Below are 23,016 nucleotides of genomic sequence, written 5' to 3' on the forward strand. Positions count from 1 at the left end.
ACGGTGGCACATAAACACAAGCAGGACTAACTCAATCTTGGTCTCTTCCCATTTTATTTTAACGGTTAACCAGTTTAGAGTTCATAACCATAATCAGAAAGATAAGGGAAAAAAATTATTTAATTAAAAATAAATTTTTAATGTACCACATTTTTAAATTGGATTAAAAAGAATAGATTCCTAATCCCCAGACATAGTCCTGGAAATTTGTGATGGTGAGTTTTTAACAGCTACGCAAGTACTTGCAGGATATGAAACGAAAAACTTGGGGTGCATGCAGTAGATAATAAGCGGGGACCTATTTATGCATTAATTGTACTGTGTGTTCTATAAGGAATGGTCAGTATTCAGGGATGTGATAGGAACCATCATTCAAAGCAAAAAAAGTAAGCAAGGGCTCTAAAATGTATATCGTAAGAGCAATTAGCATATCTTGAAGATTATATGGTAATAGATCTCACAGTACGCACTTTAGAGCCCTTCGAATGACCGTTCCTGTTACGTCCTGGAATACTGACCATTCCATCCGGGACACAGTGTTGATTGCATGCGCCCTACGTTTTTCGGTTTAAATCTTGAGCGTATTTTCATAGTTGAAAATGGATTCGACCTCTCACTGACAAGGCTTACCAGCAGTCGTTCTTCCCGCAAACTGTTAGCGACTGGCACTGGAAAAAGGGAAATGGCCTTGGTAAACAAAATACTCTTCACCACACGCCAGACGAAAGATTTGCGTTTTATTGTCGTCCAGTTCTGATTAATTTTTAACTTTCGAAGCATGTGCTCATAAGCAGGTTAGTGTAAAATTGGAAAAAAAAATTGTATATAACAGGTGGCCAAGAACTGATTCACAGTGTGCAGGATATTAAAAAAAAGGTAAAAGTTTATATTCTTGGCGCCAGTGGCATTGGTGTGAGGTGCGGTTTAGTTATTAAATTATTATTAAATTATGGATTATTAAATTATGGATTTGAAACTGCCCCAACCACTAGCGCCAATAATTGTTAGTATCCAACCATTATTTAAGCATCACATACATTGTTAATCAGCTAAGTTCACGACTACACGGTCTCTGTATCAATGCATACATAAGGTAATTAGCTTACTTGTTTATCGTGACGATGCAACAGGTTCATGTTCAGGTTTCAGAATCCTGCAGCGTCTTTATTTTTATGCTCCTCATGTAGATAAGACGATGGCTGTGAATCTGAAACCAATTATTTGTCCAAGTAAATTAAAATGTGATATAAAGACAGAGTTCTACAGTTTATCAGAACAAAGCGGCTAACAGCTTGTTTCAAATATTCTTTTCATCAACATGAAGGAACTTCTTGGTATTTCGAAGTGCGGGGTATCACAGAAAAACTCCGAATAAACGAGTTCACTGTAACACAAGTTTAAGATAAAATAAAGAAAATTTCAAAAAAACGTGGCCGAAGTACCATAATTCTTTGTAAAGAGAAGCAGAAAATGGAACTAAAACTAAAAATATTGATTTTATATACCTTATTTGTTTTAATATTTCACATGAAAGGCGCATACAGATTTGTGAAAAAATATAACGAGTTGAATTTGCAAATAGATCAGGCATATTTTCTGCTTACTGTCTTTGAGTGTGTCCTCCTCCTCCTTCTGCTTCATCAGAATCTATTTAGTCATAATCTTTGTTCTTGTTGCACATAACAGGCAAAATTTCAGCATCGGTCAGGGTGCCATGTAATAGTCAAAATGTACGAAGTCATCAAATGGTAGATTTTTCTTCAAATTTAGTATGCAGGTTGGAAACTGAAACCTGTGGGGAAAAGTTCCTGAAGTAATAGATGTGGATCCTGTTACTTGTGCCCATGCTACAGAGTTTTGCACAGCATACAAAAATAGCATAAATGAAAATCAGGAAGCAGTGCCCATGGTACATTATCTTATGAGACTTGATGCCAAATTTTGGCGTGACAAACCTTCATATTTCAACAAGGGATAGATTGTAAAAAAAAACTCTTGGAATGAGATAATTTGTCAGAGCATTTTATGTCTGCCCATCAGAAAATTAGTGAACCATTAACTTCCCTACACATAGATAAGCTATACTATCAGCCTCAAAAATTACCAATTTTTTTTCTGGCTTTAACTTCTTGTATTTTAAAATTGACATGTGATTTAATTATTAGCACCACTGAAAAGAGTGCATTTAAAGATATAAGGACCTATTTTCATTCCAGTGCTCCTACATTTAATGTGCAAAACCTTTGGCTTAAATATTTGGGTTTTATCAATATTTAAATAGTGTTTCAACATCGGGTTTTTGAGTGTAGTTGGCTGTACCAGAATTGCTCGAAAGATAGCTCATTACACCTCCAGCAGTTCTTGGTTCCTGGTGATAACTGCAGTGATTCTGTTTACTAAGTCACCAGTTTAAAGTGTAAAAATCCTTATCTTAAATGTAAATAGGAAAGCAAGCACCCACAGAGAACTGGTCAACAACTGACAAAGAGAAAGTTTACTTGACTGGAACCCATAAGGAAATTGGTATGTCTTACCTTTGTTTCTATAATTTCTGTTAACAGAAGGAAAATACGTTAGTTTGCCTCATAAACAGGATTATTAGTTAAACCACTTGCTCACTTGTAGAAGCATGCAGGTAAAAAAAATTTAAGTTGTTCAAGGATTTGTCCCACTGGAGGTCTTCTGGAAAGCCACATAAACCTAAATAAAGATAACTGAAAAGGATTTTAGACTGCGCGTTGATAACAAAATGGTCTGGAAAAACATTTTTTTTGTAGTTCCACTATATGGAAACAGCTATATAACTAGAAGAATTTGGCAAATTTGAACACAACTTGGTGACTAGCTGGAGGAGAGAAGAAACCCAGCCTGGTAAGTAAGACAGTGGCACATGGGATAACCCACCTAGAATTATTTCAAAACTAGCTCATTTTGGCAGAATAATTAAACATTACTAGTGTTCTATTCCTACCAAAACCCAGTTCACGAATCTTTATCGCCAGATTTGACAAACCTGAAACAAAAATGTGAATTACAATCATTATCCAAAATTTATGTTTTTATTCCCATCAGAACGAGAGCTCAGGTTTTCGTGCAAATCCAGTGGAACCATCTTCAGTTAAGCATTGCTGTGCTCAAGAAAATAGATGTCCTTCTTTGGACGACAACAGACTGTTACACATTAGAATCTCTGCATTCATACTGCTATTGTTTGAATGAGAGCTCACTTCCCTTCTGCTTTCCTACACACACCAAACGGCAAGCTACTGTAACTACTTAGCATTCTCACTGCTTGGCATTTGCCCAGAAGATGCATTGTTCATAAATCCATGTTAGAGGAAAAACTCTTACCTCACTATTAGATATTATGTAACATTACTGTGGTTTTTTTTGTCATTATTATGTAAGAGAGTTTTATAGACTTAAATTTTCACATAAATTTCTCATGGAAAAACTGTGGTTTGTATTAGCATAGTTCATTGCCGGCAGGGATGAGTGGTGACTGAAGATGGCGACCCCGCCGCCTGCTGCCTCTGCTGTGGACGTCGCGCCTGGAGCCATCCCAAGCCCCGACGCAGTCAACGCCATATCTGAAACTCCAGACGCAGAACGCCTGAGCCTCAGCAGCAGCTGTTCCTCCTCTAGTTCCAGCTCACCTTGTGTGCTCTGCTCGGACACCCATCCACTCGAAGTGAGTGTTCCTTAATGATGATGTAGAATATAGAGTGCTTCTAGGGAAGACATTCACTTGAAAACTTAACTTTATCTCACTGTACATTCTTCGATAGTGATAGTCGCAGGAGAAATGCAGCTATGCATTAAATAATTATCTTAGATGTCATTATCTTTTGCAGCAGATCTAGAGCAGTTTGTAGTCGTATTTAACACATTGGGTTTTGTAGTAACTTCTTTCAACTATACCTTCTTTGTAGTTTATCCACTCCTTACTTTACAAAATCATCAGCTGACTGTGGAAGTAGTAATCGTCAGTTCTGTATGGGAAAATGCAAAATTCTTAGTAAATCTTTTCCATGGTAATACAGCTGCGTTTAGATCCAATTAAAATTCTTCAGGGCTGTATTATTAGTGCCACTTCAAAGCAAATGCTCCAATTAACAAATCTGAAGCGTACAAATTCCAGTCTGCTTTGATGCAGAATTAAATACATAGCTTTCCATTTTGCAGTATTTGTACTGTTGTTAGAGGTTTTGTTAATGAATTCTTTTCTCATACCTTCCCTAGCTTCTTTTGTATTTGTTTTCATTATTATTTCTGTAACAGAAATGAAAGTTTCTCTAATGATAAAATTTGTCACTGTATTATTGCACCTGGTAATTTTTACATTTAATATCTTACCTTTCTCCTTGAATGTATAGCATATCTTTAATTTTACACAAATTTGTGCAGGTTTACACTAAATAATTTGTTGAAATATTTGCTGCAGTATTTCCATTCTTCTGGTTAGATTTTTTGTTGAAGTATTAAATTCTTTGAATTTTAACTTTTGCACTGTCTGTTCCGTGATGTTTCCTGCTACACTTGACATTGCTTGGCTGATTAAACTGTGCTATCTTCCCTACCTGGGTCCTTACTTTTGTGCGATTTGTGTACGCGCTGTGCAGAAGAAACACATACGAACATTTTGCAATGCTGTATTCATCAAATTAATATGCTTGTTACAAAGCATACTCCTTACTACCTGCCTGTTTCATCTTACTGTCTTGGCTAAACTTCAACACCAAATTCTGTCTCTCATAAGTGTATGTACTTAACAGCTGTTTGTTATAAATACAGTGCTACAATTCGTAAATAGACAGAACTAAACTGTAATTCCAGTGCCAGATAGGGATCATAGGTTTCCTATTGTGCTAGATTTCAGGGTGCAGTTTTTTATGGATTTGCACTTCTGTGGAAGTTTCAATTTTCACTTCATGAGGCTGTTGAAGAAGCAGATGTTTTCTGATGTTGTTGCTGTAGATATTTAGCAATCCTGATACAGAAATCCAACAATTTCAGCACATTTGTGAAGACTGTATAAAAATCTTGTTCACCTTGCCAAGATAGGTCCATCAGATCACAAGAGCTACTCAGGTCCATTAAAAATTAGCTAGTGCATGCATTTAACTCATCTCATTTTGCCAAAAGTGCTTCTGTGATATGGCTACCTGTAAGTTTCTAAGCATTCATTAATTCATGCTTACCTCTAAACATGGTTAAAATTTCTAGAAGAAAAGTGCATGTAGCATTTATCCATACAAGAACATGGGAAACCTCTAGAGCATGTACAAAAATACATTTTAATTTTGTCTGCAGCCACATCTTTCACAGCCCTGCACTGGCTGTAGATCAAGAGATACAGGCGCAGTAGCACGTTGCTTTGACTGTAACCATTTCCTGTGCACTGCCTGCATGATGGCCCACCAGTTCATGCACTGCTTTGAGGGCCACACAGTCCATTCACTTGAGAAAGAAGAGCTAATGCAAGTGACAATTGGTGCCAACCCTAACAACAAAGCTGGTTCCCCTGTATTGTCACCAGGCATTCAGTTACAGGTATTAAGTGATTCTTAAGGAAGACAGTGGTGCATGTGTGTGCTTAGGGGAGGGCTGTAGTCTCAGTAAAAATTACAGGTGAGTTAGTTTTGAAGTGTTTCTTGTGAGCCTTTGTGGGGAACTTATAGTGGGGTTGTTGTTGTTACCAGTGAATGGTACTATTGTTTTCTGTAAAATTAAGAACAACTTGAAGTGGTGTGGTATTGTTGCTGTAGGAGTCTTCATTAGCTTCAAATTGCTTTCTACTGTTTCTACCACAGTGTAATATAATTTGATATCCTTATCAGGTAAAAGTAAATAGCCTGTTTAGTAACACTTGTCATTCTCTCTAGTAGTTGCATTTATTAAACAGATAAAAACAAATTCTGTTATGTAGGCAGTGGTTTTTAGTAATTGCTATCCATGCATGTCGACATGTGATGTGAAAGTGCTGAAAAATAAATTTTTTCTTTATAAATCTTGTATTAGAATTTTTCAGTCCTACTGTTTGAAACAAGAACTTGCCTGTTGTTCAACGAAATGTTACACTTTCCTCTATAATAGCTCTTTTACACTTAAGCACAAAAACCAATAATGATGCTGAAGCATCCATACCCTGTGCAGCACAGTTCATGCATGTAACATTGTTACTGAATTGCAGATGTTTGTTTCGTAACTTCTTTGCAATGATTTTCCTGATGACATTTGTGTTTTAATGGATATATGAAACCCTAAGACTTATCTTAGAAGCTAGATTAAGGAAGGGCAAACCTACGTTTCTAGCATTTGTAGACTTAGAGAAAGCTTTTGACAATGTTGACTGGAATACTCTTTCAAATTCTGAAGGTGGCAGGGGTAAAATACAGGGAGCGAAAGGCTATTTAAAATTTGTACAGAAACCAGATGGCAGTTATAAGAGTCGAGGGGCATGAAAGGGAAGCAGTGGTTGGGAAGGGAGTGAGACAGGGTTGTAGCCTCTCCCCGATGTTATTCAATCTGTATATTGAGCAAGCAGTAAAGGAAACAAAAGAAAAATTCGGAGTAGGTATTAAAATTCATGGAGAAGAAGTAAAAACTTTGAGGTTTGCCGATGACATTGTAATTCTGTCCGAGACAGCAAAGGACTTGGAAGAGGTGTTGAACGGAATGGACAGTGTCTTGAAAGGAGGATATAAGATGAACATCAACAAAAGCAAAACGAGGATAATGGAATGTAGTCGAATTAAGTCAGGTGATGCTGAGGGAATTGGATTAGAAAATGAGACACTTAAAGTAGTAAAGGAGTTTTGCTATTTGGGGAGCAAAATAACTGATGATGGTCAAAGTAGAGAAGATATAAAATGTAGACTGGCAATGGCAAGGAAAGCGTTTCTGAAGAAGAGAAATTTGTTAACATCGAGTATAGATTTAAGTGTCAGGAAGTCATTTCTGAAAGTATTTGTATGGAGTGTAGCCATGTATGGAAGTGAAACATGGACGATAAATGGTTTGGACAGGAAGAGAATAGAAGCTTTTGAAATGTGGTGCTACAGAAGAATGCTGGAGATTAGATGGGTAGATCATATAACTAATGAGGAGGTATTGAATAGGATTGGGGAGAAGAGAAGTTTGTGGCACAACTTGACTAGAAGAAGGGATCGGTTGGTAGGACATGTTCTGAGGCATCAACGGATCACCAATTTAGTATTGGAGGGCAGAGTGGAGGGTGAAAATCGTAGAGGGAGACCAAGAGATGAATACACTAAGCAGATTCAGAAGGATGTAGGTTGCGGTAGGTACTGGGAGATGAAGAAGCTTGCACGGGATAGAGTAGCATGGAGAGCTGCATCAAACCAGTCTCAGGACTGAAGACCACGTCAACAACAACATGAAACGTGTCTCGGTCGGGCACACAGTTTTAATCTGCCAGGAAGTTTCATATCAGTGCACACTCCGCTGCAGAGTGAAAATCTCATTCTGGAAACATGAAACATTGTTTGCTTTTTTGTAAAATTTATCAACAAAATAATCTAGCAATTTCGGAGTGGAAATAGGTACATTTACATTCATATTTGTAATGTAAATGTCCAGTAGACTTGTGCTGGTTCTAGGAAAGTTAGTTAACCAGTGGTGTATGCAAAGTTAAAAGTTCTGTACTTTGTGGCCTGTTTATTGGCTCTACTGCAGTAATCATAATGATCATTGTAACTAAATGATTTCCAGTAATTAAATATCTTGACATTAGCATTTGTCACAAATATTTTTATGATCAGTTAGTGATAAAACTGCCACTTCCTCTATAGCAATCACGTTGTCACCATTATTCAGTGATAGATAACTGAAACAATCATGTGCATGTCTTCATTGTCTGAGCAGATTAAATGTTCTACACATTTAGACGAATTACTGTTGTTTTTTCCCACTTTAATCCTCCTCCTGTAACTGTAGCACAAAGTATCCTCTGCCATACATTTCATGCCTTGTTGAGCATACTTCTTGGTGGCCAGAAGCCATGGGAAGGAAATGTATGTAATGTTGGTAGAAAGTCAGTCCTCCAGTACTGAAGCCTTTGTGTTGTGTCTGTCTCCATAGTCCTGTTTGAAATGAGTTCGGGCAATCTACATTCAAATCATTGGTGGTCTGACTTGTTGTAGACCTTCAGTTACCTCATACGGTTCTATGGCGGTAATGTAGTCTCCTGTGCAGCAGTTTATGCATGTGGAGAACATTATCTGCAATACTGAAATTCCTGGAAACCCGACTTCTTCTGTAAGCACAGATAAGCCTCAGATCTTCTGGCTTTCTTTATGCACCCCATCAATTACTCTAGTGTGCACACCTCTTCACAATGGTGTAGCAATTATGCCCATTGTTTCCAATCTGTCTTCCCCCTACAGTTTTGCCCTCTATGGCTCCCTGTAGTACCATGGATGTTATTCCATTATGTCTAATAACAAATGTCTTCTCATTCTTCCTGTCATTGTTCCTCATATATTCATTTTCTTGCCAATTACACAGACAACCACCTGATTGCTCATCAGAACAGTACACTTGAGTTTTCGGTATCTTTCTGTAACACACCATCTTGAGTACTTCAGTCCTTTTTTTATTTTATTTTTTCTTATTTTACCATAGTCTTTGATTTGCTTCAGTACAATGCATTGCTTCATGTATATATTCTCAGAATATTCCTGCTCAGATTAAGACCTACATTTGATACTAGTAGATGGCTATAAATGAAAAATGCTCTTTGTGCCTGTTTGAGTTCGATCCTTACATCCCCCTTGCTTCAGACATCTCGCATTATTTTGCTGCTGAGGTAATGGTATTCCTTCACCTAGTCTACTGTGCAGTTAACAATTTTGATAAGTTTGTATCCAACCGTGTTTCTGCTTTTTCTCGTTACTTTCTGAAGTTTAATCTCAATCGATAGTGTGAAATCAGTAAACTATTCATTCTATTTCAATAGTCCAGTAATTCTTTAATTTTCATTGACAGTAGTAATGTCATTTGTGAATCTTGCGATTGATATTATAAGGTTACGGTTGTAAGATTACTATCTGTGTTGAGGTAATTGGATTATGTTGAGTGAGGCTGAAGCTAAAATCTTTAGTGGAGTAATAGCTGAAGTCAGAAAGGTATCAAGAGTACTAAGCAATAGAGGAAAAAGAGAAGCAGGTGTGTTTATTCGTTTGTCATCATAAATAAGTGTTCCAATAAAATAAACAATTTTTATTTAACTGGTAAAGTAATAAGATTTTACTTCTATAGTAAAAACGAGTGACATAGTACATGGTGATTCATTTCTTTGTAGCGTAGGTGGTGCATCTTATCCAACAAGACAATCACAAGCTAGAGCATCAGAATGTAAGAAGGTACATTTTATGTTTACAACAAATTTTGTTGTACAAATTAATGTACAGGGTGTACTGTTCATCTAATGACTGCAAGCACAGGGTGGTTTGTCGGTCGTTGAAACCACACAGGCTGGTGAAATGGGCTCTTGCCTTGTAGGTTTCTTGCTCATCAGAGCTCATGGCTCTATGGCAAAGTTAGAGCAGATGAAATAGATTTCTTTTTTCCTGCAGACCTACAGGTTCTTGCACACACTTCGGCTGTTCGGTTTCAGATGTGAAGCTGTAGACCTGGGTCTCCGTCACAGTAACAAATTGGCTTACAAAATTAGTTTACTTTTTTGCCAAATATTTAAACCTTAACAAATCCAAAATTTTGCTATTGGTCAAAACGCAGCAAATGCAGTAGACAGAAACAGAAGTCCCCACATAAGAACAAAGACACCTCATTGAAGCTTGTATGCCTATGCGCTGATAGCTTTCCTATTCTCCGACAAAATTGTTTCGGCATAATGCAGTATGTAAATCCGTGACAGTGTTTTGCTTTTGCCAAAGCCTTATTAGAAATGCAAGAAGTGATATTTGTATTTGCATGTACAAAAGTAGCCTGTGAGTTGAAGATGGATGTTACACTACTAGGTTGCCACTCAACTGTGAAGTTTCTGCAGTGGATTGAAATAACAAATAGTTATTTATCTTGAAAATCATTTGACTGCAGACCAGTTGTGTGTAAACAAAATTTCATTGTTGTGACAAAACATAGTGACAAAACATCCCACATGTTTCAAAATGAATCCTGTGTCATGACTCTTGGCCCAGACTTTTTTCCCCGAAAACTGAGGAGTTAACACTAAACTCCTTAAGAGTTACCTTGTGTATGGCCCCATATTAATATGCTGTAGATTGTTGAAATCAGTGAATTACAGGTAATATGTTAGTATTAAAATTGAGGATGCCATGTTTAAATGGAGAAAGAGATGTGGCTGTAAGTGTTGAAAAATTATCTGTATAGCTGGAAGTTGATCTTTCGCTGAGCACCTCCAACAAATTTTTGCTGATATTTCTGATTGTATTTCTTTCTTGTTGTAAAAGTACCAGTATGGCAAATAAGTATTAAAGTTGACATTTGACTACTATTATTGTTCACTTCATACTTCAAAATCACTCTTTCCTGCCACACGCCCCCTAATTTCTGAACAACCTGTATAGTACCAACATAAAAATTCTGTTGACATCACCACTATCTGTGTCAAGCCAAGAACATTCACCTTCCTCCATACGGAACAAATGAACATGTTACTCTTTGCAGCTTCAAAAAGACCGCTTACCAGATGATGGCTTTTATTCTGGCACATAATGGGTTTTCTTTGTTTCATGGGAACGCTTTCAAAACATTCATTATTTTGTTGTTTGTACCTGAAGTAGAGTGATGCCTTCAAAAAATTTGATCCCAGATCAGTGGCTGCCTTGGCAAGTGCTGTGTAGAGTATTGACACACATTGGTAAAGTAGTAAATGGACTTTCTTTTAACAGTATTTTTTTCTTTCTCTCTTCAAATCAGCAACCAACAACACTTCTTGGTGAAAAGGGAACAAACAGTTCAGCTGCCTGGTGCGCTCGTCACAAGTCAGAAGCTGTGTCACTTTTCTGTCGCACGTGTCTTGTTGTGGCGTGTGCAGAGTGTGTACGTGTGGATCACAGTGGAGGTTCACATGAAATAGAGCGTGTTTCGGAAGCGGGTCCTAGACAACAAGAAATGGTGGCACGTACTGTTCTAGAGGGGCGTAGCAAAGCTGCAGACATAAGAGCTACTGTCAAAAATATAGAGCTAGCTGCCAGTCGACTACAGGTAATTGCTGAAAATCATCTCTGTCTAGTTCTTTATGGTTTCAGATACCATATGCATGATATAACATAAAGACTGCAATTTTTATTATAAATTCTGCTTAGTTTAGTCTGCAATGCTGAATGTAAACTTCTGTTTTTGTGTCTATGTAAATGTCAGTTTGTCAAGCTGTGGCTGATGGTTATAAAGCTTCAAAGAATTCTTAAAGTCAATAACTGTTGAGAGAGATGTTCCTAGATGTGGATGTGGATAGTGTAAACTGCCATAGGAGTTTCCAGCATCTTCTCTGATTTGATCTGTTAAATCAAAAATCATTGGTGAGTGGGGGATATAACAAAATTGATGTTCATACTTCTTATATTTGCCCAAAATGTTACTATTCTTCTATGCTTATGTCTCACGAAAGTAGTAGCAGAGACTTGATTCCCCCCCCCCCCCCCCCTAAAGTAAAGCAGCATATATATTGAAAGTTGTATTTTCTTTAGGCGTGCTTGCTTTTAAAAAATCTCTTAATACATTATTAATAATCGTATGATGATGATTACGGTAAATTAGTACGAAAGTATTGTCCTGTCAAGTTTGCCATATGTAGTACCAGACCTCCAAACAGCTTGTAAGAGTTTAAGCAAGGCAACAGGCACAATCCAGACTCCTGTACACACCAGTGGTTATGATAAGCAAATTTTGTATGTGTTGTAGAAAAGTACTTTAGCTTATGGCACACACACTAGCTGTGGGAAATGCTTTTTTGCTGATTACTAAATACTTCAGATTCTGATGTAAGAAAAGTTATTTCTATTGGATTTTGTGTTTTTGTTTTATTTTAAATGCCAGTTTTAATCTTACAGGTGCAGTACCATAAGGCTCAAAATGAGATACACGAAACATTCCAATTTTATCGCTCCATGATAGAAGAACGGAAGCAGGAACTTCTGAAGGAATTGGAGAGTATTTTCTCAGCTCGGCACATGTCTCTTGGAGCACTTGGACAGCGTGCACAAGAAGCTGCTGACAGAATTATCAACACTTGCGAATTTGCTGAGAGGTTAGCTAAACATGCATCTTTGCCAGAAACATTGATGCTTAGAAAGGTTCTTGATTCTCGGTTTGCCACATTCTCAAGCTATGGACAGGATGCTACTACTACACCAGTCATGACCAACTGTGACTTGGAGTTTGTCTCAAATTACCAGGCAATACAGGTGAGTTCTCAGATTATTTTCCACTCGTAGTATTAGACTTAACCTTCAAGACATGGCTCTTACTAGCAGTTACCACATACTGTTATTCAATAAGTCAGTCATTCATCATGAGTTCCTCTTGTCTTCCTTCTCAACACACAATTTGAAAGTCAAAGTGAATGGCATACTTACAGAAATGGTAGACTGGAACTGAACTAATAATGAATATTTAAAATTAAAGATTTTAACGTGTGTGTTGTTTCCTGAATAGTGCCAAAGACTAATGTTAGTAAATGTAAGCCAGTGTATTATTTAGTATCATGTAAACGGCTATCGTGTAACCACACCCAACAAACAAATTGTGTACATGCTTCTTGCAAATGGAGTCATTCCACATCATTCCAATAAAAAAACATTGGAAATACTGTACAGAATTTGTAACTAACAAAACTAAAGTATTGGAATAACACTGATCTTGGATATTTATCAAATGTTGGTTCAATAGATCACACACACAAAATTGGAACTCGGGAGTTACCTAGAGTAGACGTTTTTCATTAATGTAATACTTAATTTAGGTAAAATATTTTCACTTAGTTTAGCTTAAGAATTTCAGTTGTGGTTTTGCTTATGTATTCCATGTAAATACAATTTGTTCATTGTTATAGGTTGGTGTTCGTAACACATTTGGATATGTGCGATCCAGTGCAGGGTCTGAGTTACCTGCAGTAGGCCCTACTAAACAACCACCTATAGCTCGTCCAGTGAATGGAACTACAGTTGGAAGTCTCACAAATGGTGGCATAAATGGGCTTCATCATGCTCCTCAACAACCTACCAATGGAGTATTAGAGAGGCCGTATTCGAATGGGCTGGCACCATCACCGTCACCATTTGAGTCAAACATAATTTCAAAACGTTTCAGCAGTGCCAACAGTCTTGGGCCTTTTGGGGCAACTGTAAGTGGTGACATTAATGGATTAAATGGAAGCAATCCATACGAGAAATGGTCAAATGGTGGTTCGGAAGGAGGGAGTCCATTTCAGAATGGTTGTGGAAGTGGAGATGCATATGGCTTAACATCACATGACAGTGTACTTGAGCTCACATCCAAATTGGTTTCAGCTGCAGCATTTCCACCAAAGTCACAAATAAAGCGACAGAAGATGATATATCATTGTAAGTTTGGTGAATTTGGTGTAATGGAAGGCCAGTTTACAGAACCGAGTGGAGTTGCAGTAAATGCACAGAATGACATAATTGTAGCGGATACCAACAACCACCGCATACAGATATTTGACAGAGAAGGCCGATTCAAGTTCCAATTTGGTGAATGTGGAAAAAGAGATGGGCAGCTCTTGTATCCAAATCGTGTAGCTGTCGTTCGCACATCAGGTGATATTATCGTCACGGAGCGTTCACCAACTCATCAGATCCAAATCTACAACCAATATGGCCAGTTTGTGCGCAAATTTGGTGCCAACATTTTGCAGCACCCACGTGGTGTTACTGTTGATGGGAAAGGGCGTATTGTAGTTGTGGAATGCAAAGTTATGCGTGTTATCATCTTTGACCAGTCGGGCAACGTACTGCAGAAATTTGGTTGTTCTAAGCACTTGGAATTTCCAAATGGTGTTGTTGTTAATGATCGCCAGGAGATTTTTATAAGCGACAATCGTGCTCATTGTGTTAAAGTGTTCAATTATGAAGGTGCATACCTCAGGCAAATTGGTGGCGAAGGAATCACAAACTATCCCATTGGAGTTGGTATAAATTCTGCTGGTGAAATACTCATTGCAGACAATCATAACAATTTCAATTTAACAATCTTTACACAAGATGGACAGCTTGTATCTGCATTAGAGTCAAAAGTCAAACATGCGCAGTGCTTTGATGTTGCCCTCATGGATGATGGCTCTGTTGTCCTTGCAAGTAAGGATTACAGACTGTATATTTACCGTTATGTCCAAGTCCCTCCTATCGGCTTATGAATGCAGTATCACAAATTCAGTAAAAGTCTGAGGGACAATCTGTGCAAGAACAACTCCTTTTAATGTGGAATTGTGTATAAATCCAGCTTTTAGCATTGTGCATTTCTTTGTTATCTTGTCCTTGTCCTTTCTTACACAAATGTTAGTTTCCAGTACTTAACATCTCAAAATGAGAAACTGTTGTATTGACCATTCCTTTGTGCCATCGGATAAGTTTCTCTGTAGAGAACTTTCTCATAAATCCTGGCAGAAACATATCCTTTTTTTTTTATACACACATTGCTGTGAATTGCTCCATTCTGATGTTTAGATTGCATTCCATAATGGAATGTAACAGTTTCAGAATGACTGACTGAAGGAATGAAGTACTGGCTAAAGAAAAGTTTGAAAGTGGAGTAACCATTCCTAATGCTGTTAACTGTTCATGCATTTTTAAATGAGACAGGAGTGCAGATGAGCTTGTGTTCATGCAGATGTGTATTCTTTGAATCATATATACATAGTCTCCTCTCTTCATAATTATGAACAGTAGTGTTAGTTTTGTACTATGCTACAGTGTTAACTCTCACAGCTGCATGAAATACATTCTAAAGTCCCAGTTCTACCAATTGACCACTGAATAATTTATGTGCTTTTATGTATACCATTTCTGTGTTTCTCCCAGCTAACAGAAATGGGTGAAACATTTTGTTTTTTATATATTGTAACAATCTTCTGAGCAGTGTACCATTTAAAAGAAAAAGCAATGGTGCCTGGGCCATGTTGTATAGTTCTGGAAATCTTGCACCTGTTTCATAATAAGCTCTATTTTACTATAAGTGTTTTTGTGCCGTTTTGTGACATAGGAGTAGAATAGCTTAGAAATGACATTTATAAATTCACAAACAGAATGCTGTTATATATTTGATGAAGGGAGTCCAAAGATTTCTACAAAAAGGCAACACTGTTAACATAACAGCTTCCTGTTAAATTTTTATTTAAAAGAAAATTTTGAAGTGTTTGCTGTTTGAATGGCAGTGTTGGCTTTCCTTTGTTATACTGTTCTCATTTTATTATTTGTTATGTTCTTTGAAGTGCAACATTTCAAGATCAGTTATGTCCTAGTCACTCTGCGTAACATTGCCTACACCACTGTGACATAGCTACAGTCTTTGTCGGTGGCGAAGCACAAGAACATGACCAATTTATATTATTGTTTTGTATTTTCAGTTTGTTGTTGTTACTTTTTTCTGTAAGAAAATGCATTGAGTAGGATGTCATCAGTGACCTCCAGAACTGTGTTTTGATACAAGGTACTGCCACTAATAAGATATACTGAAGTTGATTATTGTGTGCGTGTATATATCTTTTTATACTTTCTGATTTCACTTTGAGGTAATTGTATGATCTGGAGATAGATTATAAATCCTTTCCATTACACCCTCAACAATATTTTAGTGCTTACATTTTGACGTGTCTTTGAAATAGAGCTGTAGTTTTTACTTGCGATAAACAGAAGGTTCCTGAGTTCTTAAAAAATATATACTGTTTTTGAAGTTCTCATTTGTTAGTTAGTTTCTTCTTTCAGATGAAATATTATGCCTATTGAGTTCTGAGAAATTCTGTTGTTTTGGTAGTGACCCCTTGCTATTCATATATATTAGTGATTTACGTTTAGTGAATTGCAACAGTCATCCAGTAGATATTTTTCTGAATTGTGTTGAAGGGATTTTTTAACATTGATTAATAAAAGCCATTGTCTGTTTCTTTGTTAGTACTTACAACTAAGTTCTCTTGTTTCTGAAATCTTTTGAACAAAGGAAAGTTGACAACTTTTAAAACTTGTTTTTTATACATAGGGAAAATTTTAAGTATTTTGCAATAGGACTTAGAAGTTCAGCAGTCTGTAGATGGTGCTTCATCTGCAAATGCTCTTATACTTGCAGCCTTATATATGAGAGATTTTTGTTAAAAATTTTGCAGCCTTTCATATAAAGAAGTAAGAAACAAAACATTTTATTTTTTCTATATAATCTTCCAGAAAAACCTTCTTTTACACAATAAATTTAATATTTCCTTCTGCTAGGTGTGTGCGTGACACTGATCTGCTGTAGGTTTTTGTTTAGAATAAAAACTTGGATTTAGGGTAATACTCAACTTCTATACTTTAAATCTGCAGGACATCAGCATGTCAGGTTCCATTGTAATTAAGTACAAAATTTTGTAAAATAGTGAATTGGAATGTTATGTATGAGAAGTGTAAAGTAATGGGTAAGACTGACAGGTTGAGTTTTAAAAAAAAAAAAATCTTGTACGCCTCTTTTTATAGTGAAGTTTCTACTCAGTTATTGAAAAAAAAATTGACTGTTCTTTAGGTTGGATAAGCTAAGCTGAAAGCAGTCCACTGGTTGAATGCTTTCAAATATTGTGTAATAATTATCTATTTTGATAGCATGTGTTGATACTTTAAAACTGTATGTTGTGGCTATTGTTAATTTCTGTAGGTCTGACAAATCTGTGATGGGTTGTGTGCTCCACAGAAAACTGTGTTGGTAACCTCAATTGTGGTGCAATTGAAGTGAAATATGCAATTCAATTTAAAGGGGGTATCATGCCTGTCCTTCATTGCTGCAAGCAGTTTTATCAAATACTTGTTAAACAAGTCAATTACTCTTGGGAACATTTATCCACTGGGTGTTTGAGATAGTATTTAAAAAATGTAGCGTTTTCCTGCTTTTTGTAACTGCGATACAATGCTCTAAACATAAAGTATCTCATCTAGTTTGTTACAATATTGTGGATTGCTTCTGTAAAGTTTTTGCCTTCCATCGAGGACTAATCATTGCAGTTTCCTCATATAAGGTTAGTGGAGAACTGTGAAGTATCTGAAACTGTTCCTTAAGTTACCCCTGTGAAACACACAAGGAGGACTTGATATTAGTTGTTAAATTTGTGAAAAAAATAATAATGAATATAATTTTTGTCATTGAATTACTGTTAAACTCAGTGTTGTAGTACTAGAACGAATATTTGGAGTCTGACATTTAAACAATTCTGCAGCTGTTCGAAGAAATAGTGAATAAGGGGCAGGAGTGGTTATGAAAACTAGTTTGTACAGTATTCATTACAAACAAGATGTTACAGAAGTGAGCACACACAGATTTCTTTTTAATATTCCAAAATAAAGTGATGGCAAATATTAAGATACATAGTAATTGAAATAGTCACTGATGATCCTTGGGCAGAGCAGACCCATGTTTTTCAAGGTACATGGAATAATGCAAGAAGACGGCAACACAGTGTATCTGAGTGCACATTGTATTTGGTTTTGTTTATTGTTCTTAATAGTGTATATTATCTTACAGAAACAAAAAAAAAACTAGTCTAGTACAATTAGGTTTCAACAGCATATTAGGTTTCCCATATCTGGACAATTCAGAAAGTGCTCACTTCTGATGACTATAGAAGAATTCAAATTACTCCTGTCAGAGCACCCAGTGACACCAGGTTTATAATCAGTTTTAGGAAGTGGCAGTTCCAGACTATTGTTAAAAAATATCATATAACACCAATAAACATTCTTAGCCTAATGTAGTTCGAAATTTTAAGATAAAAATGTGAGCACGTTTTCATTTTGTCAGAGCTTTAATTTTATAGCAAACATTTATTTGATAATGTGTAATTGATTACTATTCAAACTTCGCTTCTTATCGCACAAAAGTATTTTTTATAAAAGAAAAGCATTTGCAGGTGTCATTTTTAAAAGTCCATAGGGACTTTTATGATGTTTTTAGCCCTTCTTGTTCTAGCTCGATTTTAATCTGACTGATCTATCTGCAGCAGTTATCTTATTTGTCCATCCAGTTGAAGTCGCACAGACCAATTCATGACAAATGGTCCAATTTTTCAGAGCTGCTTTTATATAATCTTTTCACTAATAATTTGCTTCACTATTTTTTAAATGTGACCAGTTATTGGTTGCCCCTTGAACGTATTTTCTGTGAGCACATAGATTATTGAAGCTCACAGACTGTTTCCAAGATATATGCCAATGTAAGTGTATTTTTATGGTATAATAAAACTTGCAAAATAATATTGCCATGTTGTATTGTTCGTCATCTATATTTATGGAATCCTAAATAAGTGGGTAAACCTCTTTATAGTAAAAAATGTTGTGGTATTTACATTTTTGTAGTTTAGTCCTATTACCAGTTGAATATTGTTGACAAAACCGAAAAGTGTGCGGTGTATAATATCGTCAAAACACATGTAACATGTAGTATTGCTTCTTTTTTATCATGCTGTAGATAATTAGCTCAAATGAGAGCTGTTTTAACTGTGAATTTTCATGATACTTTGACAGATGACAAGAGTGTACTTAACACTTTAGTACTTACAGTTCTGTGGATGTTTCATGAAATTGAAGTCATGTTTGGGTAACTGAGAGGGGGCTCCAGAAATGAGAAGCTTGATGTTGTAGGCCTATTACTGCCACTTTTTGTTAGTTTATAAGGAAAGAATACAGTGTGTACTAAGTTATAGGACCAACAGGTTGTACTTGTGTGTATTGTAAATGTTATAATTTATTTAATAGAAATAATAGAATAATAGCACTTGAATTGGATTACCTTCTAAGGCAGGTGTTCTTACATTTCTTCGTTTAGTCAGATACTCATTTTATTGGAAATGTTGCTGCTATAAATCACTTTATTAAAACTAACAATTAAAATGATAAACGTTGTTGGAACATAACATATTTGTAAGGTTATTTGACCTGCATTGCAGTTCTATTTCATAGACTCAATGAGTCAGTTTACAAATTTAATTTAATATATTAAAATTAATTTGAGTTATTGCTGAAATTTTATATTTATTAATTTTTATCAGAAATGTATTCATCACAGAAATGTAAGAATAATCGCAATCTTGCATATTAAGTCCATTAGAAACAACATTTTTAATGTAATGTGTTGCTTGGTAGATCTGTAGGTAAAGTACTATTGTGTGTGTGTGTGTGTCTGTGTGCATGTATATATACTTATCTTTCATTCATAATGTCACTCTTGAATGATTGATTGACTGATTCAAATCCAAAAGATCTGTAAGGTCGTTGGTCCAATAATGGTGGTCCATTTTGTTACTCATATCTAAGGGTTTTTGGTACAAAATGAAGACTTTCCTTTCTTTTTAAGTATGATGTGCCAAGAGTTGATGGTACAGATGTTATCAAACTTAAGATTTGTGCATTGGTTACTTTGCTAGTCCTTTTTTGTGTGCAGACTGCAGTTCTGCCACAGTTCACTTAATGAGTTAAAAATATATGTTTGAAAAGTAAAAGTATCACAGGTATTGTTTTCAATGTATACATTTCTTTGAACCATGTTATTATACTGTTTTTATTGATGACATTAAGTTTGTTAGCATTCTGTTGTAGTTCATAAGAAACTGTCACTTCATTGCTTAAGCATGTTTGTTATTTCATCAAGTTTCTGCGAACTTGTTTTACTTAAGTTTGTGTTGTATTTATCACCAAGTATTTGTTGTTCATTTTATCTGTTTCTTTTTAATATTTTGGTTTATGTAACAATAATGTAGATTTTATAATTTGATATTTGCTTTCATTTTTATCTTTCATTGTTTTTTTTTATGTTACATTACTTGAATATTTGTGAGCAGGCGACACACCTTTTCCCAATTACGTTTGAACCTATGCTCAAATTTAAAAAGAAAATCTAAATAGGACACAACTGTCAAATTACTTGTTGATCTTAATGTTGTATGATACAGTCAGAATTTAAGAGCCCTTTTCTACCAATAATCCTTTTGGATTGTTGCAAGACTTTAGACAAAAAGTTGTTCAATCAAATATTTTGTACTGGAAATCTCTAAACGATGGATTTGTAATGTTGATATTTGTAATATTGTAGGTGTTTGGTATAGAGAGATCTGTCAGTGACATATCCTAATATATTTGTAAGCAAGGATTAAAAAAAAGTAGGATTTGTACCTGTAGTTTGACTGGCTTCATTTTTCTATATTAGATGCTTCGTAGTGTGAGGCTTCACTTTCATATGCATATTTGATTTTTGTAATTACCTTATTAATGCCAGACATAACAAGTCTTGGTACTTGCCTTCACTGTTTACAATTCAGTGACTGTATAGATGCAGGGGGGGATGGCAAAATAAAATTGTTGCCTAGTTTGTTAAAATTTGAATTTTGTCCTATACCTGCAACTCAAGGCGCAGACAAGGCCTATTTAACTCAACCTTTGAAGACTGAAATAAATGAATAATATTAAAAAAGAAAGAAAGCAGGCTTTTAAGTTTTTTAATGGAAGTTGTGGTATTGGTGTGTCATTTGATCTGCTTGTTACCAGTCAATTCTTTTAATATGGTTCACATATTAAGAAAAGGTACTGAATATTTAAAAGTTAACTTTATTTATTTTAAAATTGTCGATATTAAGAATATTTTACTGAAATATAACAAGAGGACACTTGTTTCTTTAATTTTGGCTTAAAGGTGATATACTCAAGGCTTAAAACTCGGTAGTTTGCTTCTGATCTCTGGCACTGTAATTTGTCATTTTACAGGCTGCTACTGTTCACCTGTTCCTAGCAATGTCAGTTTACTCAGTCTGTACTTTCTGTAGAATCAAATTCTGATTATAGATATTCAATAGTCTCTGTAAAATTGCTCCACAGGACATTATCAGGTACAAATTTGCGTAACATATTGAGTTCAAAAGCTGGCCACTTTGCCCATGTTGGCTATTTTTGCTTGGGAGGACTCTTTTTTTTAACAATTCACTGTTCATAGTATTATAACAGTGGACAATAATCTGTTGGTTTTAGTATGTTGCAAAGGAATTTTTCAGTATGTTGTTGCTCTGTTGTACCAAGTGTTGTTCGACAAAAAAAAATAACTTTACAAGCCTGAGCCTTAAACTGTTATTCATGTGTATCTGAAATGTAATGAACCAAATAACTAAATTGTTAAATTGTTCTGGGGTACTTTTATTTTATTGACAAACTTATTTGAAAATATCCATCATATACATTGGGGAGGGGGGGGGGGGGATTTTTCACTCCTGTAGCCTCATGACAATTGGGTGTAATTGAAATTCATCCATACTTCACACTGTACTGATGCATCTTTGATTATGTTTCTGAACGTCTTGTTTTATATGTCAGTAAATGCAATTAAACCAGCAGTATTTCTAACAACTGTTGTTCTGTCTGAATATCACAGGAACTGTGTATTAAACAGAACTCAGTTGTTTTGGTAACTGTCAAGTAAGTATACATTCACCATGAAGAATAAAAGCAATACCGTACTTTGTTGTGATTTAAACACAATTTTTTAGTGATCATTTGAAAAATCTGTAATGATTAGTTCAAGATTTCCAATGTACAGATTAATAATGTGTTACATGCAACATTCCAAAGACAAATATTTGACCATGTTATGCTCCCATATTATATCAGAAGCTCTGTATTTATATGTTATGTGGAGTACGTATTTGAAAGATGCCACAGAGTGTTGTGAGAATATTGAGGATATGTTTAGTTTTGTAATTCAGTAAGGAGCAGTTAAAAAAAAATATATGGTTCATTGTAGTTGAGCAGATATTTCATGATCTTGAATTTTTTGTTTCATTATTTTGTCAGAAGTTTCTATTTTTCCATAGAACATTTTTTCTTGTTAAAATGTGTGCCTAGTCATAGAGTTCAGGTCAGTTTTATGAAATAATACATAAAATTAAAAAAAAAAGACTGTTGTGGTGTTCCATGGATATAATTAAGATTGTTACACATTTACCACATGTTAATTGACAGAAGACAGAGCACAAGCTGTGAAATATCAGGTAGAATCATTCATTATGATACGTCAGTGGAGACAAAAGTTGAAATTCGAAAAGGCAGCGTCTTGTTATTTTTGTGTATGGGAGGTGGGAATCTGTTTCAGCAGTGTTCTGTTAGTACACACATTACAGAACAAAAATTACCATTGCTTTGAACTTTGCAGTGTCTGAAGTATCAATTCTACTTGAAAAGGGCTTAAACTTTTTCTTGTGAAAAGTTAATAAGACATGATTATAATGATCTTACAGCATTCAGGAAAAGAAATGGTGATCTGTAATGTTCTTCCTCATTATCCGGTACACTGAAAACAATTATTTGTTTCAAAATGTCATCTTATGTTAATGTCATATATTCATTATCACTTTTCCTTTTTGTTGAAAGGTTCTTGTAACTAGACAGTTAAGTCTTTCGTGTCATTTTGTTGTCTATGTATTACAATGGTATTCAATAAAATATTTTGTTTGCTTGAATTTCGACTTCTCTTAAATACCTTGATGGCATTGTAGTTAGCTGAATGTTACATGAAGAAATACAGTACATTGAAGACAACAAATTTGACCGTACAGTATGACTTAAGTCTGCAGTAAATTGAAATGTTTCACTCTTTTTTATGACAACATAATTGGTCAGTATATTAGACATTCTAGAACAAGTATGCTTCCTTTCTTACCTACATGTAGCTGCACTATTCTACCATGTTGTGTGAAACATTTGCTGTAGTAAAAGCCATTTTCCATGGTAACTGGCCACAGCAGTTGGTCTTCTGTTGAATATTTTACTTTCTTGC

General features: G+C 35.5%; 1 protein-coding gene across 1 annotated transcript in view; it reads left to right on the forward strand.

Moving 5' to 3' along the window:
- LOC126198518 (brain tumor protein) overlaps positions 1-22,699 on the forward strand; it is a 201,586-nt gene extending 178,887 nt beyond the window's left edge. Inside the window, exons 2-5 of the mRNA XM_049934904.1 lie at positions 3,490-3,691; positions 10,927-11,214; positions 12,060-12,413; positions 13,061-22,699. Coding sequence (XP_049790861.1) covers positions 3,509-3,691; positions 10,927-11,214; positions 12,060-12,413; positions 13,061-14,383 — 2,148 coding nt within the window. The 5' untranslated portion in view covers positions 3,490-3,508 and the 3' untranslated portion in view covers positions 14,384-22,699. The remainder of the gene's footprint in view (positions 1-3,489; positions 3,692-10,926; positions 11,215-12,059; positions 12,414-13,060) is intronic.
- The last annotated feature ends 317 nt before the right edge of the window (positions 22,700-23,016 follow it).

Source organism: Schistocerca nitens, chromosome 8 (assembly GCF_023898315.1).
Source record: "Schistocerca nitens isolate TAMUIC-IGC-003100 chromosome 8, iqSchNite1.1, whole genome shotgun sequence".
Classification (NCBI taxonomy): domain Eukaryota; kingdom Metazoa; phylum Arthropoda; class Insecta; order Orthoptera; family Acrididae; genus Schistocerca; species Schistocerca nitens.